The sequence below is a fragment of the Oncorhynchus nerka genome, linkage group LG22 (genome assembly GCF_034236695.1).
Source record: "Oncorhynchus nerka isolate Pitt River linkage group LG22, Oner_Uvic_2.0, whole genome shotgun sequence".
NCBI lineage: Eukaryota > Metazoa > Chordata > Actinopteri > Salmoniformes > Salmonidae > Oncorhynchus > Oncorhynchus nerka.
Window position 1 is genome coordinate 74,055,952 of NC_088417.1, and position 22,318 is coordinate 74,078,269.

Here is a 22,318-nt window from a genome sequence, read left to right on the forward strand (position 1 = left end):
CATACCCCCCCCACCGTCCCGATCCTAATAGAGTGATTGCCTATCTCAATTTCTGAGTCACAAACAGATGAATCCAACCATGTCTCTGTAAAACACAAGACACACACCTCTGATTTATGAACCAACAGGCGTATCTCTTCAGTCATCGGTGGTACATGTAGGCTTCAGATGTTTACGTGCACAACATGTAAACCTTTCTTCCCAAAGGCCTCACTGAAGTTCCAATCCACTTGTAACTCGCCACCCGCATCACTACCATCCTACCACTGCACCGTCTCCAGTGGTGCCTACCCCTCCCCAGGTGCTGCTCTGTCGTCCTCACCACTGTGTCCCGCGTCTCTCGCCTCTGCTGCGGACCATGGTGAACTCGCCATCCTAGGTAAGTCCTCTGGTCCCACTCCACATTCAATGCTCACACACCCCACGGGTATAGCACATCGACAGCAAATGTATGTTTCATTGACCCCATGACCAAAGCTAGGATCGCTGCATTTTAGATTAATCAACTGCGCACATTCCAAACATACCAAACAACTATTGTCTTTGAAGAGTTGATGCAGTACTCGGAGTCGTTTTGCGATTTCCTTTGGGAACTGACCGTTCATGACTATTTTAACCATTATTGTATCTTTAAAGGATGCAAATTTGGCAACAATTGAGTGGTCGTATCGTTGTCTTCTCTGTCCAAAACAATATTTGCTTTTGAGTTTAATTTGCTCTACATGTCGCCTGGGATCTGCAGTGCTTTAACCAGGGTTTTAACCATGAATTCTTTCCCCACTCTCTCTCGATCTTCACCTTCATGGCTACACCTACTACAGAGTCCATGAACTGCCTTGGCTGAGCTCAAACTTAATCTGAGTCCTATTATGGAAAAGCCACACTGACGGCAAGGACTGCGAGACACCTTGGTCCTTAATGACACTGTGCTGCCTGGCTGCCCCTGGACTTGCTCCTGAGACCAACTTTGCTTGCTCTCCCACTTTGACCACCTCCCTCCATTGATCACACAAGCCATGAACTTTCTGACCCTCCCATGACTTTCCATTTCATAAATTATGTTGTTGATTTTTAAATTGCTTGTCTTTTTTGTGTTGCTTTAAAGCTCTTTGAGATTATTTATGTAATGAATAGTGCTATAAAAGTTGAATAAATTATTATTATTATGTTTGACCTCTCTTGCCCCACAAGGGAAAACACAGTTATGTTTTACAAATGTCCTCTTGTGCTGAGTGAGGAAAATAGATATGGCTCTGTAAGACATTCCAATTAAGATGTATTATTGTTATTGACAGTTAGGTCCCCTGAGCTAGGGATAACATAACAAATGGTCTTTCACGTCAAATGGGCAGGGAAGGAGTAAAAACAGACCCCATCCTGTCCACTTTTCTAAACAATGTATCAAAATGAATGGCTCACAACATGATAGGCATCAACACAATAATCACTGAACAAAAATGCAACATGCAATTTCTAATCCTTTAATGTTGTTATTGGATCTGATTTTAATAGCTAGCATTTTGATTGCCTTAACAAATAGATATTCAAAGCTCTCTGAGAAGTAGCCGTTATATACTATTTTACACCTGGTGTTGCTATACATTCTTTTTGATCCATTTTATAAGAGAATCCCCGAAATTGAAAAAATACAGGCATTTATAAATAAAATCCAGTCCTACTTTATCAAATGCCTTTTCAAAATCCGCTATAAATACCAGGTCTGGCTTCTTAGATGTTTCATGATGTTCTATTATTTCTAGTAGTTGTCGTATATTATCTCCAATGTATCATTCATGTAAAAAACCTGTCTGATCAGGATGAACAATACCTGGTAAAACCCTTTTAATTCTGAGTGATATGCATTTCGCTAGTATTTTTGCATCACAACATTGAAGTGTAAGGGGCCCCAGTTATTTAGATAGACTGGATCTTTATATTGGCCATCTGGGTCTTATTTTAAAAATAGAGAAATCAGACCTTCCTGCTGAGTAACTGACAAACTACCATTTCTATGGGAGTAGTTATAACAATCTTACAATGGAGCTTTTAGTATATCAAAAAAGACTTGATATACTTCTACCGGTATGCCACCAAGCCCTGGGGTTTTCCAGACTGAAAGGATTTAATAGCCTCAAAAAGTTATTCCTCTGTAATTTGGCCTTTGCACTGATCTTTCTGTACATTTGTTAATTTTCCATTTTTTGTATTATTTGGAAAGAATTCCTTACCGTAATCTTCATTCAGTGGGAGAGGATGAGACGGAAAAGAGAACATCTGCCTAAAATAATTAGCTTCCTCTTTTAAAATATTATTCGGAGAATCATAGATGTCTCCATCTTCAGTAACGAGTTTCTGCAAATAATTTTTGTTAGCGTTCCTGTTTTTGAGATTCAGGAAGAAGTTTGCATTTTTTCCCCCATATTCTATCCAGTTTGCTTTATTATGGTAATAGATAACATTAGATCGTTCCAAATATCCACTATTTCTAATAGTGGACCATTATATTCCTTTTCTTTTAACCACGTAAGACCAATCTTATTTTTTTATAATCTGGTAAACCGTTACAATTATAACTGGCTATACTTATTTCACCCCTTACCATAACTAGATACTATTCTCAGTCTAAATTGACCATAATTAGTGCTTGTAAAGTTACTGCCATCAAATCAAAAATGTAATGAAATTTATTTATATAGCCCTTCTTACATCAGCTGATATATCAAAGTGCTGTACAGAAATGTTAAAACAGTAGTTTTCGCGAATAGAGAGAGAGGTGAGCGAGGAAGAGAAGAGGAAAGAGAGAGTGAGAGAAGAGAGCGAGATCAGGTGTGTATGTGTAAGCGAGCATGTAATTTATTTATTTATTTTTTATTTCACCTTTATTTAACCAGGTAGGCCAGTTGAGAACAAGTTCTCATTTACAACTGAGACCTGGCCAAGATAAAGCAAAGCAGCGTAACACAAACAACAACACAGAGTTACACATGGAGTAAACAAACGTACAGTCAATTGCACAATATAAAAATCTATATACAGTGTGTGCAAATGTAGTAAGATTAGGGAGGTAAGGCAATAAATAGGCCATAGTGGCAAAATAATTACAATTTAGCAATTAAACCCTGGAGTGATAGATGTGCAGAAGATGAATGTGCAAGTAGAGATCCTGGGGTGCAAACAATAACAATTTGAGGATGAGGTAGTTGGGTGGGCTATTTACAGATGGGTTATGTACAGGGCAATGATCAGTAAGCTGCTCTGACAGCTGATGCTTAAAGTTAGTGAGGGAGATATAAGACTCCAGAGGAGTTGGCTTTGGGGGTGACCAGTGAAATATACCTGTTGGAGCGCGTGCTAAGGGTGGGTGCTGCTATGGTGACCAGTGAGCTGAGATAAGTTGGGGCTTTACCTAGCAAAGACTTATAGATGACCTGGAGCCAGTGGGTTTGGCGACGAATATGAAGCCTGCCAACGAGAGCATACAGGAGCATACAGGAGCATACAGAGAGCATACAGGGAGCATACAGGTCACAGTGGTGGGTAGTATATGAGGCTTTGGTGACAAAATGGATGGCACTGTGATAGACTGCATCCAATTTGCTGAGTAGAGTGTTGGAGGTTATTTTGTAAATGACATTGCCGAAGTCAAGGATCGGTAGGATAGTCAGTTTTACGAGGGTATGTTTGGCAGCATAAGTGAAGGATGCTTTGTTGAGAAATAGGAAGCCGATTCTAGATTTCATTTTGGAATGGAGATGCTTAATATGAGTCTGGAGAGTTTACGGTCTAACCAGACACCTAGGTATTTGTAGCTGTCCACATATTCTAAGTCAGAACCGTCCAGAGTAGTGATGCTGGATGGACGGGCGTGTGCGGCCAGCGATCGGCTGAAGAGCATGCATTTAGTTTTACTTGCATTTTAAGAGCAGTTGGAGGCCATGGAAGGAGAGTTGTATGGCATTGAAGATCGTTTCCTCCATAGCATAAAGCTGTTGGTACTTGTCGATTTCCCTAGGTTCTCCTTAGTATCCAGGTTGGCTCTTTACTGCAACCACTTGTTTTACAAAAAAAGATAACAATGAGTCTTTTCCATGACGATGACAGGTGTCTGTAGTACAGCCAGCTAGCACTCGTGGAATCCACGCAAAAACATTTTTGGTATTTGTATTTAATTAATACCAGTTTCATTTGAATCATTTTCCAGCATACAGTGTTCAGCTGCACACTCTGATGACGTACGAGTTTCCGATTCCTGTTTTAGTTTTAATGCTTGCTATTATGATTTTAGTTGTTCTTGATTTCCTTTGTTTTTTGCGTTGTTGTTTTCTGTTTTCCTTTGTCTTTTTCATTTTTCTCTTTAGTTAATTTTATTGGTTGTTGGTGCATTGGGAGGGGGTGGGTTTCTTGGGGGTGGGGGATGGAATTCATTTTATTTTGAATTATTAATTTTATTTTTATTTTTCTTGGCAGGGGGAGGGGTCTCAAATGGTTGAGGAGCAGCTATTGGGGAACTGTGGGGGGTTCTTGGAGGGTTCGGGTCCCCGTTTTTGGCCTTGTGGGAGATCTGTCGACGTGCCCTTGAGCAGGGCATTGACCCTGGATGCTTCTGTGTGTTGCTCTGAATGGGAGTCTGTTGGATGACTGGTATGGTATAGTTGTTGAGCAGCTTCACTGCAAGTATATTGTATGTTTTGGATATTCAATAAAAACATTTTATACATTTTTGAAAAAGGAAAGGAAAGACAGTATGAAAATCTAAAGACTTAAGTGTGTCTGCTTCTGTACTTCTAATGCAGGCCTCCCCTACCACTCCGGGCTCTGGGTCAAAGGTCACTGCTGCTGTTCTGGCAAAGACAAGTCTCAAAATACTGAGTATAAGGGTATTGATTAATCTTTTTAAGTGGGCAGTTAAAGGTTGGGTTAGTAAAACGTAAAGTTCAGCTCGTATGCTTGACATTATTTGACAGTTTCACAGTTCTTTATTCAGTGGTCTTTTCCTGAAACCATCTGCGGAGGCCCACTGTGTGGAGGATCTATGAGTTCCCCTCGGACCACCCTAACTAACAACAAACGTTCCCACAACTTTAGAGAACATCCCATTAAGAATCTAATTAGGTCATTAACTAACGTTTCCATAGGAATGCTCCCGTGATGTGCCAGGAATGTTTCCATGAGACCATTCCTTTAAAGTCAAATAGAACTTACACAGAACCTGGTTACCATATTCTCATAATTTACCATATTAATGCTCTACACATGTTTCATGGGAACATTGTAAAAACATGAGTGTGTCCAGTTTTATGTGGGTTTGGAGAATGTTCTATCAACGTCCCACCAAACATACACAGAACATGGTTGCCATGTTCTCAGAATATAAGATATTAATGTTCTAGACACATTTCATGAGAACGTTGCAGGAACATTTCTGTGTATCAGTTGTCAGGATGTCGCCTGATGGTCCCAAAGAAACGTTCTGAACCCAAAAGATGTGTTTCATTATACCTTGTTACTTTTGCCAAGCAAATCTAGGCCCTGATTGGTGAACCACTAATTTGTTCATAGCTCTTTGTCTGTTGAATAGGGATACTCACACAGTCATTTGAGCATACATATTTGACAACATTGTGCAAAGTCATTATTATTCAACATCTCCTCACCTGAGCCTGGGATAAGAACTCACAACCTCTTGTTTAACGATACTCCGATCTTCCCGCAACGCCACCAGGTCCGTGTCAGATAGCAGTGAATCTGACTATTCTCATCATTGATTTGATTTACTTATTTCAGGAATTTAAATGCTTTCTGTATAGTTTTCTAATGTTGGTGGGACATGTTAACCTGTTTTAACGATACTCCTGAATCACAATGATCAATAAAATAGTTTTTCTTGAGTGTACTTTTAACAGAGCTGAGATTTACTGCAAAGAGTATTCATCCTATTGCTTACACCTAACAAGTTGTATAATCTACATAAGTGCCTAGGGAAGAGGGGTTAGGGTTTCTTTTGGACTAACTATATTGGCAAAATAAGCACATGCCCTAGAGCTATCCATTATTGGGACAGTGGTTAAGGTTTTCTGTGCTGGTGTCCTGGGTTCGAGACTTGTTAGGGGATTCATTCTACTCTCACATTCTTAGCAGAATATGTTAATGTAATTATTTAGCCACGGTTAAAACACACCTATCAGATTTAATTAAAATGAGTTTGTCAATGACACATGTGTGGTCTACATGGTATATGTGGTGTACATTTCAAAAAGACAACGGAGTTCTCTTTTAGATGCTCAGCTATATAGAATTAATAAATACTGATCATTTATGAGGTAGTGGAAATGTGATCATAATTTGTGCTCAATGGGAAATCCTACTAGCTGGTCTCAAACCCAGGCCACCGGCACCAATGACAAGAACCCTAAAGACTGTCCCAATAAGGTACAGTATACATTATCTCTATGATGTGTGCTCATTAGGCAAATTTCTCCTCCCTAGGCACTTGTGTAGATCTAAAACAACTTAATAGGCGACATCCCGTGCTTCTACACCTGCATTGCTTGCTGTTTGGGGTTTTAGGCTGGGTTTCTGTACAGCACTTTGAGATATCAGCTGATGTACGAAGGGCTATATAAATACATTTGATTTGATTTGATTTGAATAGGGTTATGGCTGTAATGTAACGTAGACGCTGGGAGTCAAGGTGGTGAGTTTAATAATAAACCGAAACATGAGTAGCGTACAGACATTTTTTATTTAACCAGGTAAGTTGACTGAGAACACATTCTCATTTACAGCAAAATCCTGGGGAATAGTTACAGGAGAGAGATGAATGAGCCAATTGTAAACTGGGGATTATTAGGTGACCATGATGGTTTGAGGGACAGATAGGGAATTTATCCAGGATACCAGGGTTAATACCCCTACTCTTACAATAAGTGCCATGGGATCTTTAATGACCTCAGAGAGTCAGGACACCTGTTTAACATCCCATCTGAAAGACGGCACCTTACACAGGGCAGTGTCCCCAAACACTTCCCTGGGGTATTGGTATATTTTTTAGACCAGAGGAAAGAGTGCCTCCTACCAGCCCTCCAACACCACTTCCAGCAGCATCTGGTCTCCCATCCAGGGACTGACCAGGACCAACCCTGCTTAGCTTCAGAAGCAAGCCAGCAGTGGCATGCAGGGTGGTATGCTGCTGACATGAAACAATATTAATACTGCCAGGGGAATAAACCAAAGTGAGTGCCAGATATAGGGGAGGTAATGAGTGAGGAAATGGAGTCCAGGTGTGTCTCAACATGAGGAGCTGGTGCGCATAATGATTGATATCAGGTGCGCATAATGATGGTTGCCAAGACCGATGGTTGGTAAACCGGTGACATAGAACGCTGGCGGGGAGCAGGAGTAGATGTGACATGTAAGCAATAGGGTGAATGCACTTTGCAGTAAATCTCAGCTCTGTTAAAAGTACATTCAAGAAAAAATATTTTATTGATGATAGTGATTCACATGCCCCACCAACATTAGACAACTGTACTGAAAGCATTTACATTTATGAAATACATTAATATTGTAAGGGACTGTTCTCCTTACTCTAAAGCCAAAACATGCTAAAACGTTTTTTTTTCAGAGGGTTTTTGCTAACATATATAGAATGTTCCCCTAACTAACAGAAATCTGGACATTCAAACATTAGGGGAACATTACGTGTAACATGAGAAGAACATTATCTCTCCCTAGAATATAGCTGGGATAGTAACCATTTATCGTCACTCCCATCCATTTAATCTTTATTTTAATTAACTCTGTTATTCATTAAACAATGTATTATCTGCATTAGACACAATACTTAGATTCTCAGAGGTAAAATTATAGAGCATCCATCTGAATTTTGTAAATTAGTAGATCATTATTCTAACTACATAATCATCAGCTCCCCTGGTTCTACTTTACATGGATGAGAAAAGCGACTCTACTGCCTTGTTCTATGGAACTCAGTGATTTATTCACTGTTGCTGGCAGGCCTGCGAGCAGAGATATCTGCCTGATCTTTTCATTGTTATGCTTTCTGTCTTCTGGTATGATATTATACTAATGGTTATTAGGAGGGCCTTGATTTACTCCACATGATTGATCCTAGGCAAAATTCACCATATGCAATCCTAGGATTGACCATAGGCAATGCGCCATAGGCTCCGGTGTGTTTGATTGGTCACAACAGTGTGGTGCCCTGAGCATGTGAAAGGTAAATTCCATGCACCGGAGCTTAAGATAGGTCGGGAAAGTGAGGTGCACCCGAGCAGGTGAAAGTACAAGAAGTTGTAGTCCTGATCATGAGAGTGTGATGCCACACAAGAGTATGTATTGCAGCAAGCCTTTGTGTCTGTCTGTGCTGTGCTGTGAGAGGAGGGAACTGCTACTGCTGCAGAGCTCCAGGGTGCCAATCAGAAATATCCCCTCTGACCCTCTCCCCTGCGCCCTCATTAATCCACATATTAATATTTAATGTGATGATGTAAAGTGTATACCATCATTAATGCTCTGTCAATAATTACATCATTAATGTCTGCTGTGTTTGTGTTTACTGGGAGCCAGAGCTCGTCTGTGGCACTGGGGCTGCTGACCTCTCTTAGGGCTCAGAGGGACAGATAAATGGAAGATAGGCCTCTGTCACAGACATCAGGGTCACTGCACAATATCATCTTTAACTCTGTGGACATAATTCTATGGAAACGGATTGTATCCGAAATTCAAATAATAAACAACCATAAAAGACCTAGTCTACTCTATATGTGTGTAACAGGGTTGGTTATGTTTCTACTTGCCACTGCAGAAATATGTATTCATTGTTTATGTATTTCTATTGGTTGGTTCAAGACAGACGTCAATAAGGTGTTATGTCATTGGCTACGCTTGCAGATAGGGGGAGATAGTGAATGTCAAATCTTCCCAGTCTGATATTGACATGCAAGCGGTAGGTCAAATTCTCAAATAGTGCTTTCTATTTATTTATTTATAAGGAGTACGAGTTCACTATGTACATGTGCAGGTGACGAAATAGAGAAGCATAGAATGCTGAGCCAGCCACCAACAGCTATTGGTGTTATGATAAGTATGGGCTGATGCAATAGTAATTATATACATGTATGATGATTTTTAAGAGAGGACAGATTTCGCTGGAACTGTAACACGATGCATGTTTTAAAAGAGGGTTTACACCAACAGTTTTAGAGGCTCATGCTCTATTTTCTAAACACATTCGGTAATGTGGATTTGAGATTTTGGATATGAACTAGGATCAAGAGGTCATGGGTTTGAAACCAGTATAAAACAGTTTGTAAAGTAACTAAGTAAAAATACTTGAAGTACTAAGTATTTTTGGGGGGTGTCTATACAATACTTTACTATTTACATTTTTGACTACCTTTACTTAATCCCTGTCACGACCGTCGTATTAATAATTAGACCAAGGCGCAGTGTGAGTAGATTTCCACGTTTTAATGATAGTAAAACAACGCTATAACGAAATACGTAGCGCACATAGGCACTCATACGAAACAATATCCCACATCGCAGGTGGGAAAAAGGACACACTAAGTATGATCTCCAATTAGAGGTAACGAATATCAGCTGCCTCCAATTGGGAACCATACACACACTCACATAGAAATATAATACCTAGAAACTCCCCTAGTCACGCCCTGACCTATTACACCATAGAGAACCCCGAGGGCTCTCTATGGTCAGGGCGTGACACTCCCATACATTTTCCCTGAAACCCAAAGGTACTCGTTACATTTTGAATGCTTAGCATGAGAAGAAAATGGTCCAATTCAGGCACTTATTAAGAGAACACGTGGACATTCATCCCTACTGCCTGGTGGACTCTCTAAACACAAATGCTTTGTTTGTAAATTATGTCCCTAGCTATCTGTACATTTTAAAAACAAGAAAATTCTGTCTGGTTTGCTTTATATAAGGAATTTCAAGTTAATTACATAATTTAGTTTTACTTTTGATACCTAAAGCTTGAATCTGTAGTTGCTACATCCATTTTTGGACTAAAAATGAATTATATACAGTGCCTTCAGAAAGTAATCACACCCCTACAGACTGAATTTAAAATTGATTAAATTGGGATTGTTTGTCACTGGCCTACACACAATAACCATAACCTAAAACACAAGGCCAAATCTACACTGGAGTTGCTTACCAAGAAGACAGTGAATGTTCCTGAGTGTCCATGTTACAGTTTTGACTGAAATCTAATTGAAAATCTATAGCAAGATCTGAAAATGTTTGTCTAGCAATGATCAACAGTCAATTTGACAGAGTTTAAAGAATAATGGGCAAATGTTGCACAATCCAAGTGTGGAAATCTCTTACAGACTTACCCCGAAACACTCACAGCAAGTGGCGATTTTAGCATGTAAATCTTGGTGTGGCAAAAAAAAAACAAGTGGAATGCATGCCAGCAAAGCCACTACACAACACAATACTAAACAATACATTAATTGCACTATAAAGGTGACAAACGGTACCCACAAACTGTTAGGGCCTACATAAAGCAGTCCCAACATCTTATCACTGCTACACCTGGCTATCAGCTGAGCCTTGTCTTGCAGCGAAACAATTCATTCAGCCTCATTTACTGCCTTTAAAAAAATATTGCTGATATGGCTAACTTGCTTAGTTACAAATGTGGTTTCTAATGACAATTGAGATGTACACAACTATGGCATAAGGGGACAACAAGAGGATAAGAGGCAATCCGTAATTTCAATTAAGACAATGAGTGAGCTAGGATGGACGTTAGTCAATATAACTATTTGTTGAGCACTTTTGAAATGTACATCGAAGGATTTCAGAACATGAGCCGTTCTTACAGTGCTCTCCCTGTACACCACGTTAGAACAGTAGGATAAATAAAGGAGACATATAAGCAGACAATGAAAGCTCTTACAATATTTGATCATTACATTTCTCTCAAACAGGTTATAGGCTACAGTAGAACAGTCAGAACAGTCAGAACAGTAGGCGAAATAAAGAGGGGTAAATAGACCGGATTATTAGGGTGAGGCACATGAGTCCAGGATCCAGTTGCAGAGGGAGGTGTTTAGTCCCAGGGTCCTTAGCTTATTGATGAGCTTTGAGGGTACTATGGTGTTGAACGCTGCGCTGTAGTCAATGGATAACATTGTCACATACAGTAGGTGTTCCTGTTGTCCAGGTGGGAAAGGGCAGTGTGCAGTGCATTGGAATGGGTCTAGGGTTTCTGGGATAATGGTGTTGATGTGAGCCATGACCAGCCTTTCAAGGGGGGGGGGGTAGTCATTTAGGCAGGTTACCTTAGTGATCTTAGGCACAGGGACTATGGTGGTCTGCTAAAAACATTTTAGTATTACAGACTCGGACAGGGAGAGGTTGAAAATGTCAGTGAAGACACTTGCCAGTTGGTCAGCGCATGCTCGCAGTACACGTCCTGGTAATCCGTCTGGCCCCGCGGCCTTGTGAATGTTGAACTGTTCTGAATGTTGACCTGTGGTCTTACTCACATCGGCTCTGGAGAGCCACTCAGTCCCCTCCTGTACTCTTCATTATCTATTTTTGTATGACAAGGATTAAAAAGGATTTGCCAGTAGATGGTCGACTGGATTCATGATGATGACTGCTAGCTAAGATTGGGAAACTATGATGTTGACATGATCAGTCCAATCAAAGCTACTGTACATATAACATGATTTGACGTAATTTTATCTCTGGCCAATGATCTTGAGCCTTCTTGGATGGGCACTTCTACAGCAGCAGCCGAATGGCTAGAATTTGCAATGTCTCCTCTTACACTTGGCAGTGACGTAAAGTCCCCATGAGTGACAGAACACTTAGCCAATCACGGTGCAATGCTCCGTATTTTCTGCTGGCTTGCCCCAGCAGCACAGAAAGCACTGAGCTAGGCTGAAACACCTGCATTCTTACTCAAGAAAACAACAAATAAACCATGTTTGTATGCGGCTTTATTAACTCAATGATATATATTATTTTTACAATGTTTGCAAACTGATATGTGACACGTATTAATGCCAAGATAACATGCAAAACAGCCAATGTTTGCTAAAAATGCAGGGCTCAATACTCTGCCCCACCTGCCCTGAATGACGGGTCACCTCTGTTCACAGCTGTAATCGCTGCCTGTCACGACTTCCACCGAAGTCGGCTCCTCTCCTTGTTCGGGCGGTGTTCGGCGATCGGCGTCACCGGCTTTCTAGCCATCGCCGCTCCATTTTTCATATGTCTATTTGTTTTGTCTTGTTTCCATACACACCTGGTTTTCATGATCTAATCGCACTGCATGTATTTAGTCCTCTGTTCCCCTCCATGTATTTGTGTGTAATTGTTTATTGTTATGTGGGTATATTCACACGCTAAACTTTTGTTCATGTTCTGTGTTTTGGGCACTTTGATGTCATTTTGTGCTTATTTATTGACTGGAATAAAAATGCGCCTGTTAACTCCACTCTGCTCTCCTGCACCTGACTTCGCCTCCCGTACACACCCGTAACACTGCCAAAGGTGCCTCTACAAAGTATTTGATTTGATTTTAGTAGGATCTCTTTTAGACCACAGTTGGACTAATCTTCCAAGAGTCCTTAAACATTAAAATTGTATTTATAATATGATCACATTTTCACATATAACACACTGTTACAAACAGATGTAATACACTAACATATTGACCAGATAAATACTCTAACAGTCTAAAAAGATAGATTGATTGTAACGATGTGCGCTGAGAGTCGGGAAGCATGTTCAGGGAGTGAGTGTTTTAATAAATAAACGGAACATAATACAAATCAAGACACTCCTACAGCACACAGACATGAAACTGAAACAGAAACAATGACGGCAGGTAGTCAAGGAGGTCATGGAGTGCAGGTGAGTCTGATGACGCGCAGGTGTGCATAACGATGGTAACAGTGTGCGCCATAACAAGCAGCCTGATGACCTAGAGGCCGGAGAGGGAGCACACGTGACATTGAGTCTTCATCTACCATAGTCCAGAACAACTTTCCTAACTTTCCTATCTTAGATGGCCACCAAGATGGCATAGCAGTCAGACGTCCTTTGTCCTCGTCTTGTCGTGTCCCGTGTATATATATATATATATATATATTTACAACTTTCTTCGCACACCTTTTTATATATAGATATTTTTTTTCTCCATAAACTCAACTTCAAAACACTCCTGCAACCCGCCTCACCAATTTATTTTTAAAAATAAAGTATTATTTACCTCAAATCTGAAATCCTCCATAAAAGCTAACCAGAAGCTAACCAGAAGCTAATCAGAAGCTAGCCAGAAGCTAGCCTGAAGCTAACCAGAAGCTAGCCAGAAGCAAGTTAGCTTCTTTACTGGCTAATCGTTAGTATTCAGCTAACCACGGTTTGTGTTCATCAGCTATCCTTTAGCTCGAAAATCTATCGCCAGTTTTGTACGGTGCGGCTCGGACCGGAACATACCAGACCTATTTTCTCTCCATGTCCCCGGATTTCAACCACAAGCTCTGGACATTTACACCTGGATCTCGTAGCTAGCTAGCTGCTATCCGTGTGACTATCGGCTTACGTCGATCCCGGAGCAAACATCAATTATTCCGGAGCTAGCCAGCTGAAGAGTTCCATCACCCACTCCTGGGCTACAATCACCTATCCGGACCTGTTTTTACTGCCAACGCGGAGCCCCACCGGGCCTTCACAACTGGACTACCGACGTTATCTGCCCAAGGGAGTTATCCAGCTGGCTCCTCCGTCGCGACGTTACCTGAACGCCCATCTAATCGTTAGCTGTCTTATCGGCTGCTATCTGAATAGATCTATCGGACAATTTTATTTGTATTTTTATTGTGCCTCTATAACTATATCTATTTTTTTGTGAATTGGATTGATCCCCTCTACTACACGGAACCCCACTAATCCTACTGACGGAAATGCATGAGGTGGCTAAAAACAGACCTCCATCCTATGCTAGCTTGCTACCGATGACCCGGCTAGCCGTGACCCCAACCAACCTCACTACTCCCTGGACCCTTTTGATCACTCGACTAAGCATGCCTCTCCTTAATGTCAATATGCCTTGTCCATTGCTGTTCTGGTTAGTGTTTATTGGCTTATTTCACTGTAGATCCTCTAGTCCTGCTCACTATACCTTATCCAACCTATTAGTTCCACCACCCACACATGCGATGACATCTCCTGGTTTCAATTATGTTTCTAGAGACAATATCTCTCTCATCATCACTCAATACCTAGGTTTACCTCCACTGTATTCACATCCTACCATACCTTTGTCTGTACATTATACCTTGAAGCTATTTCATCGCCCCCAGAAACCTCCTTTTACTCTCTGTTCCAGACGTTCTAGATGACCAATTCTCATTTGCTTTTAGCCGTACCCTTATCCTACTCCTCCTCTTTTCCTCTGTTGATGTAGAGGTGAATCCAGGCCCTGCAGTGCCTAGCTCCACTCCTATTCCCCAGGTGCTCTCTTTTGATGACTTCTGTAACCGTAATAAGCCTTGGTTTCATGCATGTTACCATTAGAAGCCTCCTCCCTAAATCTGTTTTATTCACTGCTTTAGCACACTCTGCCAACCCGGATGTTCTAGCTGTGTCTGAATCCTGGCTTAGGAAGACCACCAAAAATTCTGAAATGTTCATCCCTAACTACAACATTTTCAGACAACACTGCCAAAGGGGGCGGTGTTGCAATCTACTGCAAAGATAGCCTGATAGAGTTCTATCCTACTATCCAGGTCTGTACCCAAACCATTTGAACTTCTACTTTTAAAAATCCACCTCTCTAAAAACAAGTCTCTCACCGTTGCCGCCTGCTATAGACCACCCTCTGCCCCCAGCTGTGCTCTGGACACCATATGTGAACCTATTGCCCCCCATCTATCTTCAGAGCTCGTGCTGCTAGGCGACCTAAACTGGAACATGCTTAACACCCCAGCCATCCTACAATCTAAGCTTGATGCCCTCAATCTCACACAAATGATCAATGAACCTACCAGGTACCTCCCCAAAGCCGTAAACACGGGCACCATCATAGATATCATCCTAACCAACTTGCCCTCTAAATACACCTCTGCTGTCTTCAACCAAGATCTCAGCGATCACTGCCTCATTGCCTGCATCCGTAATGGGTCAGCGGTCAAATGACCTCCACTCATCATTGTCAAACTCTCCCTGAAACACTTCAGCGAGCAGGCCTTTCTAATTAACCTGGCCAGGGTATCCTGGAAGGATATTGATCTCATCCCGTCAGTAGAGGATGCCTGGTTATTTTTTTTAAATGCCTTCCTAACCATCTTAAATAAGCATGCCCCATTCAAGAAATGTATAACCAGGAACAGATATAGCCCTTGGTTCTCCCCAGACCTGACTGCCCTTAACCAACACAAAAACATCCTATGGCGTTCTGCATTAGCATTGAACAGCCCCCGTGATATGCAGCTTTTCAGGGAAGCTAGAAACCAATACACACATGCAGTTAGAAAAGCCAAGGCTTTTTCAAGCAGAAATTTGCTTCCTGCAACACTAACTTAAAAAGGTTCTGGGACACTGTAAAGTCCATGGAGAATAAAAACACCTCCTCCCAGCTGCCCACTGCACTGAAGATAGGAAACATTGTCACCACTGATAAATCCACTATAATTGAGAATTTCAATAAGCATTTTTCTACGGCTGGCCATGCTTTCCACCTGGCTACCCCTACCCCGGTCAACAGCACTGCACCCCCCACAGCAACTCGCCCAAGCCGTCCCCATTTCTCCTTCTCCCAAATCCAGTCAGCTGATGTTCTGAAAGAGCTGCAAAATCTGGACCCCTACAAATCAGCTGGGCTAGACAATCTGGACCCTTTCTTTCTAAAATGATCTGCCGAAATTGTTGCCACCCCTATTACTAGCCTGTTCAACCTCTCTTTCGTGTCGTCTGAGATTCCCAAAGATTGGAAAGCAGCTGCGGTCATCCCCCTCTTCAAAGGGGGGGACACTCTTGACCCAAACTGCTACAGACCTATATCTATCCTACCCTACCTTTCTAAGGTATTTGAAAACCAAGTCAACAAACAGATTACCGACCATTTCCAATCTCACCATGCCCTCTCTGCTATGCAATCTGGTTTCAGAGCTGGTCATGGGTGCACCTCAGCCACGCTCAAGGTCCTAAACGATATCTTAACCGCCATCGATAAGAAACATTACTGTGCAGCCGTATTCATTGATCTGGCCAAGGCTTTTGACCCTGTCAATCACCACATCCTCATCAGCAGACTCGACAGCCTTGGTTTCTCAAATGATTGCCTCGCCTGGTTCACCAACTACTTCTCTGATAGAGTTCAGTGTGTCAAATCGGAGGGTCTGTTGTCCGGACCTCTGGCAGTCTCTATGGGGGTGCCACAGGGTTCAATTCTTGGGCCGACTCTCTTCTCTGTACACATCAATGATGTCGCTCTTGCTGCTGGTGAGTCTGATCCACCTCTATGCAGACGACACCATTCTGTATACTTCTGGCCCTTCTTTGGACACTGTGTTAACTAACCTCGAGGCAAGCTTCAATGCCATACAACTCTCCTTCCGTGGCCTCCAATTGCTCTTAAATACAAGTAAAACTAAATGCATGCTCTTCAACCGATCACTGCCTGCACCTGCCTGCCTGTCCAACATCACTACTCTGGACAGCTCTGACATAGAATACGTGGACAACTACAAATACCTAGGGGTCTGGTTAGACTGTAAACTCTCCTTCCAGACCCACATCAAACATCTCCAATCCAAAGTTAAATGTAGAATTGGCTCCCTATTTCGCAAAACAAAGCATCCTTTACTCATGCTGCCAAACATACCCTTGTAAAACTGACCATCCCACCAATCCTCGACTTCGGCGATGTCATTTACAAAATAGCCTCCATTACCCTACTCAAAAAAATGGATGCAGTCTATCACAGTGCCATCCGTTTTGTCACCAAAGCCCCATATACTACCCACCATTGCGACCTGTACGCTCTCGTTGGCTGGCCCTCGCTCCATACTCGTCGCCAAACCCATTGGCTCCAGGTCATCTACAAGACCCTGCTAGGTAAAGTCCCCCCTTATCTCAGCTCGCTGGTCACCATAGTATCACCCACCTGTAGCACGCGCTCCAGCAGGTACATCTCTCTGGTCACCCCCAAAACCAATTCTTTCTTTGGCCGCCTCTCCTTCCAGTTCTCTGCTGCCAATGACTGGAACGAACTACAAAAATCTCTGAAACTGGAAACACTTATCTCCCTCACTAGCTTTAACCTGTTGCTTCTACTCGGGACGCTTGCGTCCCAACTAGAGCTCTGGAAATGCAAATGCGCTACGCTAAATGCTAATAGTATTAGTTAAAACTCAAAAGTTCATTAAAATACACATGCAGGGTATCGAATTAAAGCTACACTCGTTGTGAATCCAGGCAACAAGTCAGATTTTTAAAATGCTTTTCGGCGAAAGCATGAGAAGCTATTATCTGATAGCATGCAACACCCCAAAAGACCCACAGGGGACGTAAACAAAATAATTAGCATTTCGGCGTTACACAAACCGCACAATAAAATAGAAAACATTCATTACCTTTCACCATCTTCTTTGTTGGCACACCTAGATGTCCCATAAACACTATTTGGGTCTTTATTTCGATTAAATCGGTCCATATAAAGCCTAGATATCGTTATATGTAGACTGTGTGATAAACGAAAAACATCGTTTCAAAACGTAACGTCATTTTTTTTTTAAATTCAAAAAGTCGACGATAAACTTTCACAAAACACTTCGAAATACGTTTGTAATGCAACTTTAGGTATTAGTAAACGTTAATAAGCGATAAAATTCATCAGGAGGCGATGTAAAGATCATTAGCTGTCCGTCTGGAAAAATGTCCGGCTAGAAACTCAACCAAAATATCTGGTCCTAGACCGGAGGAGATACGGTGTCCTGCATGTGTTTGACCAAGAAAAAACTCGAAGGGAAATGACAAGACTCTAGACACCGTGTGGAAGCTGTAGGTACTGCAACCTCAGTCAATTAATTGTGGTTCACCTTTATCAATGGGTTCAAGTAGCGCATGGATATATTTTCCCATTTTCAGTGATCAGTTTTTCCTGTGCTTTTCGATGTAAATGCAGTTCTGGTAAAGCCACAGCAGTGATTTAACCAGTTTTTTAAACGTCTGAGTGTTTTCTATCCACACAGACTAAGCAAATGCATATACTATATTCCTGGCATGAGTAGCAGGGCGCTGAAATGTTGCGCGATTTTTAACAGAATGTTCAAAAAAGTAGAGGGTCGACTTAAGAGGTTAAGCAACAGCTGTCAGAGCAGCTCACACAGCACCTGTACATAGCCCATCTCTAATTTAGCCCAAAGAACTACCTCTTTCCCTACTGTATTTATTTTATTTTATTTATTTATTTTGCTCCTTTGCACCCCATTATTTTTATTTCTACTTTGCACATTCTTCCACTGCAAATCTACCATTCCAGTGTTTTACTTGCTATATTGTATTTACTTTGCCACCATGGCCTTTTTTTTGCCTTTACCACCCTTATCTCACCTCATTTGCTCACATCATATATAGACTTGTTTCTACTGTATTATTGACTGTATGTTTGTTTTACTCCATGTGTAACTCTGTGTTGTTGTATGTGTCGAACTGCTTTGCTTTATCTTGGCCAGGTCACAATTGTAAATGAGAACTTGTTCTCAACTTGCCTATCTGGTTAAATAAAGGTGACATAAAAAAATTAAAAAGTATTATATTTAAATGGTTATAAAGTACTGTTTGAATTTATATATTGAAAGGTTTCGGGTGTGCTCAGATAAATTATTCAATTTCTTTATTGCTCTAAATCGAAATGTTATTTAGCCTATTTCTCTTTTGTCTGGATAACACATAGATGGTGGACAATCTATTCCTAGTATTTACTTAATGTCTATCTCGTACCAACTGAATACTGTTGTGAATAGAGTTTGGCCATTTTAAATTGTGTATATTATAAAATAAAATAAGCATGTTTTTTAAAATTATCTTGTTAATTGATGACCAACCAAGAGCATTGCGCAAGACTACAACAGAAGAACCATATCTCCACCTTAAAGCAATCCTTGCTGCTTTTTTCTGTGCAATCTGCAGTCTCCTAATTTCACTAGCTGATGCTTTTCCCCAGACCACAGAACAGTAGTTCACCTCATGGCCAATTAATGCTAGGGGTTATTTGCTTAAGAATCTTTCCTGGTAAATATTTAGTTATCCTTCTGATCATGCATGCAGTTTTAATATTTATTTTCATAGATTAGTTATTTGAGACGACCATGATAAGCAGTTGTCTAGCTGCACTCCTAGTCGTTTGGTTGCTGCCACTTCCTCAAGTTGTACTCCCCCCATACTTAATTGTATCCCATGATGTGTTGGCCTTTTCCTGGTGGAACAGAACAACATAACTTTTGGTTTTATTGGTGTTTAAAACAAGTTTGTTCCTGCAAACCCACTCCTTGATATTTTCCAAATCTACTTGTAGAGCTGTACCTGTTGAACGATTGTCTTGCTGTAGTAAATGTAGTATCATCTGCAAATATCGTAACTTGAGTTTCAGATAAGGCACAAGGAAGGTCGTTGGTATATATTAAGTACAGAAGGGGCCCAAGGCAACTGCCCTGCGGTATTCCACAGTTTAAAGCATGAGGGGAAGAAAATGAACCATAGATATAGGTGGACTGTTTCCTGTCAGTTAGATATGACTGTACCCAATTCAATGCCACCTCCTTAAAACCATAAAGCAATAATTTTGTCAAAATTATTTTATGATCCACTAAATCAAATGCTGCACAAAAATCTAAAATAGTACACCCACAAACATGCCATTATCCATAGCGTTCAGCCACTGGTCAGTTATGTCAACCAATGCCGTGGTAGTGGAATGGTTTTTGCAATAAGCATGCTGATTGGCTGTAATCAGATCATTCTTTTCCATGTACTCCCATATTGTCTACTCACAATACCCTCTGATATCTTCCTGAGTGAAGGGAGTAGACTAATTGGTCGACTATTGGCAGGAGTAATGGGTTCTTTGCTGTCTTTCGGAATAGGACACAGTTTAGCATGCTTCCGTACATTTGCAAACATCCCCTTTTCCAGTGACCAATTAAATATGTATTTCAGTGGAGCTGCAATCTGGGGAGCAGCATATCGAAGTAAAAAATTGTCCATAAGATCATAACCTGTAGATTTACCATCGGGTAATGACTTCAATAGGTTTAACACCTCCTCTACTAACACCATTTGTGGACTAAAAGAGCAGGTTTTTGTGAAATAACGTTTCTTTGTTACAATTTCATTTAACTGCATAATTATGTAGTGTTCTGTAATTGTGTTGATCAATTTCTAGTTTAGATTTGTGTGCATCTTATTACAGTCCATTGCATGTTTTGAGGGAGCTTTAAGATATATATATCTCAAACACAAGGTTAACTGTTACTTTAACTGTTACATTATACTGTCCAAACAATACATATCATTTACAAATACATTTCTGACGTAGGTAGATTTTTTACACAATGCTATCATCTTATTTAGTGACAGATTACAATTATTTTCCCTAAACTATTTAAGCTTAGCAACAAGTATCAAATTATATATGCACATCTTTATTATTTTGTTCTCAAGTAAAATGATACATGACTGATTTCCAAATAAGTCCAACATAATCTTTCTGTTATTTCTTAGAAAATAATCACTCAAGGTACAAGTGACTGAAAAGTAAATACAGTACATACACAGATCTCTGTATCTTTGCAGTACATCATGATACAATCACCACTGGCTTTACTGAGTTTCCGAAGCCGAAGGCAATATAATATTTGAAGATGTGTTTGAATGTTGGGTCTCTCAGGCCGTATATGAGGGGACTCAGACACCTGGGGAAGATTATGAGGCCTACAAACAGAACATACTGAATATGCATCACTACCACAGGGTCCATGTGCCAGTGAATCAGGGTGTTAATAGTGTTAAAGAGGGTGGAGGAGAGACACAGGCTCAGCTGAATCAGGTGTAGGAGCACTGTTTTGTGGGCCTTACTGGCTGAAGTCTTGTCAGAGGAAACAGACCTAGCTGTGACCAGGATGGCGATGTACGTGTAGATAATGATGACACCTACTGTCACAAAATTCAACGTGGTGAAAGCTATGTTTAACTCTATATAAATCTGTTGTGTGTATAGATTGTACCTGCTACAGAAAATCTGCATAGTAAAAGGTGTAGACTCAATTGTAACAAACACAAAGACTTCAATGAGAGAGTTTAAGGAGCCCAAGACCCACGTCACAGCGATGGCCACATGTGTCCTCCTGCAGGTGGCAATCTGAGCGTGTCTCAGTGGGAAGCAGATGGCCACATACCTCTCCAGTGACATCACAGCCAGGTTGAAAGGGGAGATTATTGCAATGATTCCCGCAGAACAAGACATAACCATACAAACATAGCTAATCATCTTCAGTCTGGTCACAGCAAGCATATACATCACCATACTCATAGTAAGCTGGAGAGAATCAGAGAAAAGCAAATGGCCAAATAGAATATAGCGAGTGGTTTCCTGAAAGACAGGCTTACTCATCAAGGTGAACAGCATAACACCATTTACATAGAGGAAGAGAAGACATGGTGTCATGTACAGGACAGCCTTCACAGGTACCCCATACAGCCTCTGAAAGGTAGCTCCTGTTGTATTATACATGGTCTCAGAGTGATGTCATATCTGTAAAGAAATAACACAGGTTAAGTGTAATATAAGTCCATAAATGCATGATCTAAATTTGCAAACATAAATGTAGCCATACTCTTGATAGGAAACAAAACAGATCAAATCTAAAGATACACTCAAGATGTAATCAACGCACATCATATTGTAAATGTATTCTTTTAGGATAAGTCTATATTGAGAGAAGAAATCCTAACAATGAGTCAGAGGGTCCCTGTGTTGGTGTTTCTCTGTGTTGGTGTTTCTCTGTGTTTCTCTGAGTTTCTTGGAGTGAGTGGAGTGAATGGTGGATTTGCCTGTCCTCGTCTTCATATAAAGACACAAACACAACATAACACCATCACGTGTCAATCTAGTTACCAATCACAAGACTACAAGGTGATCTGGTCTCTTGGCAACTGCACGTGAGGGTTACAGCACATTGTTCATTGTCAATATTGGATGTGCCCATAAATGTTGTGTGTTTTCCTCCTCCTTTCTTTTAAT

General features: G+C 40.9%; 1 protein-coding gene across 1 annotated transcript; it reads right to left on the reverse strand.

Moving 5' to 3' along the window:
* Positions 1–20,787: 20,787 nt before the first annotated feature.
* Positions 20,788–22,075, reverse strand: LOC115104705 (odorant receptor 131-2-like). Its single transcript, XM_029626055.1, has one exon. The coding sequence runs from the start codon at positions 21,806–21,808 to the stop codon at positions 20,876–20,878; it is 933 nt and encodes a 310-aa protein (XP_029481915.1). The 5' UTR covers positions 21,809–22,075; the 3' UTR covers positions 20,788–20,875.
* Positions 22,076–22,318: the final 243 nt, after the last annotated feature.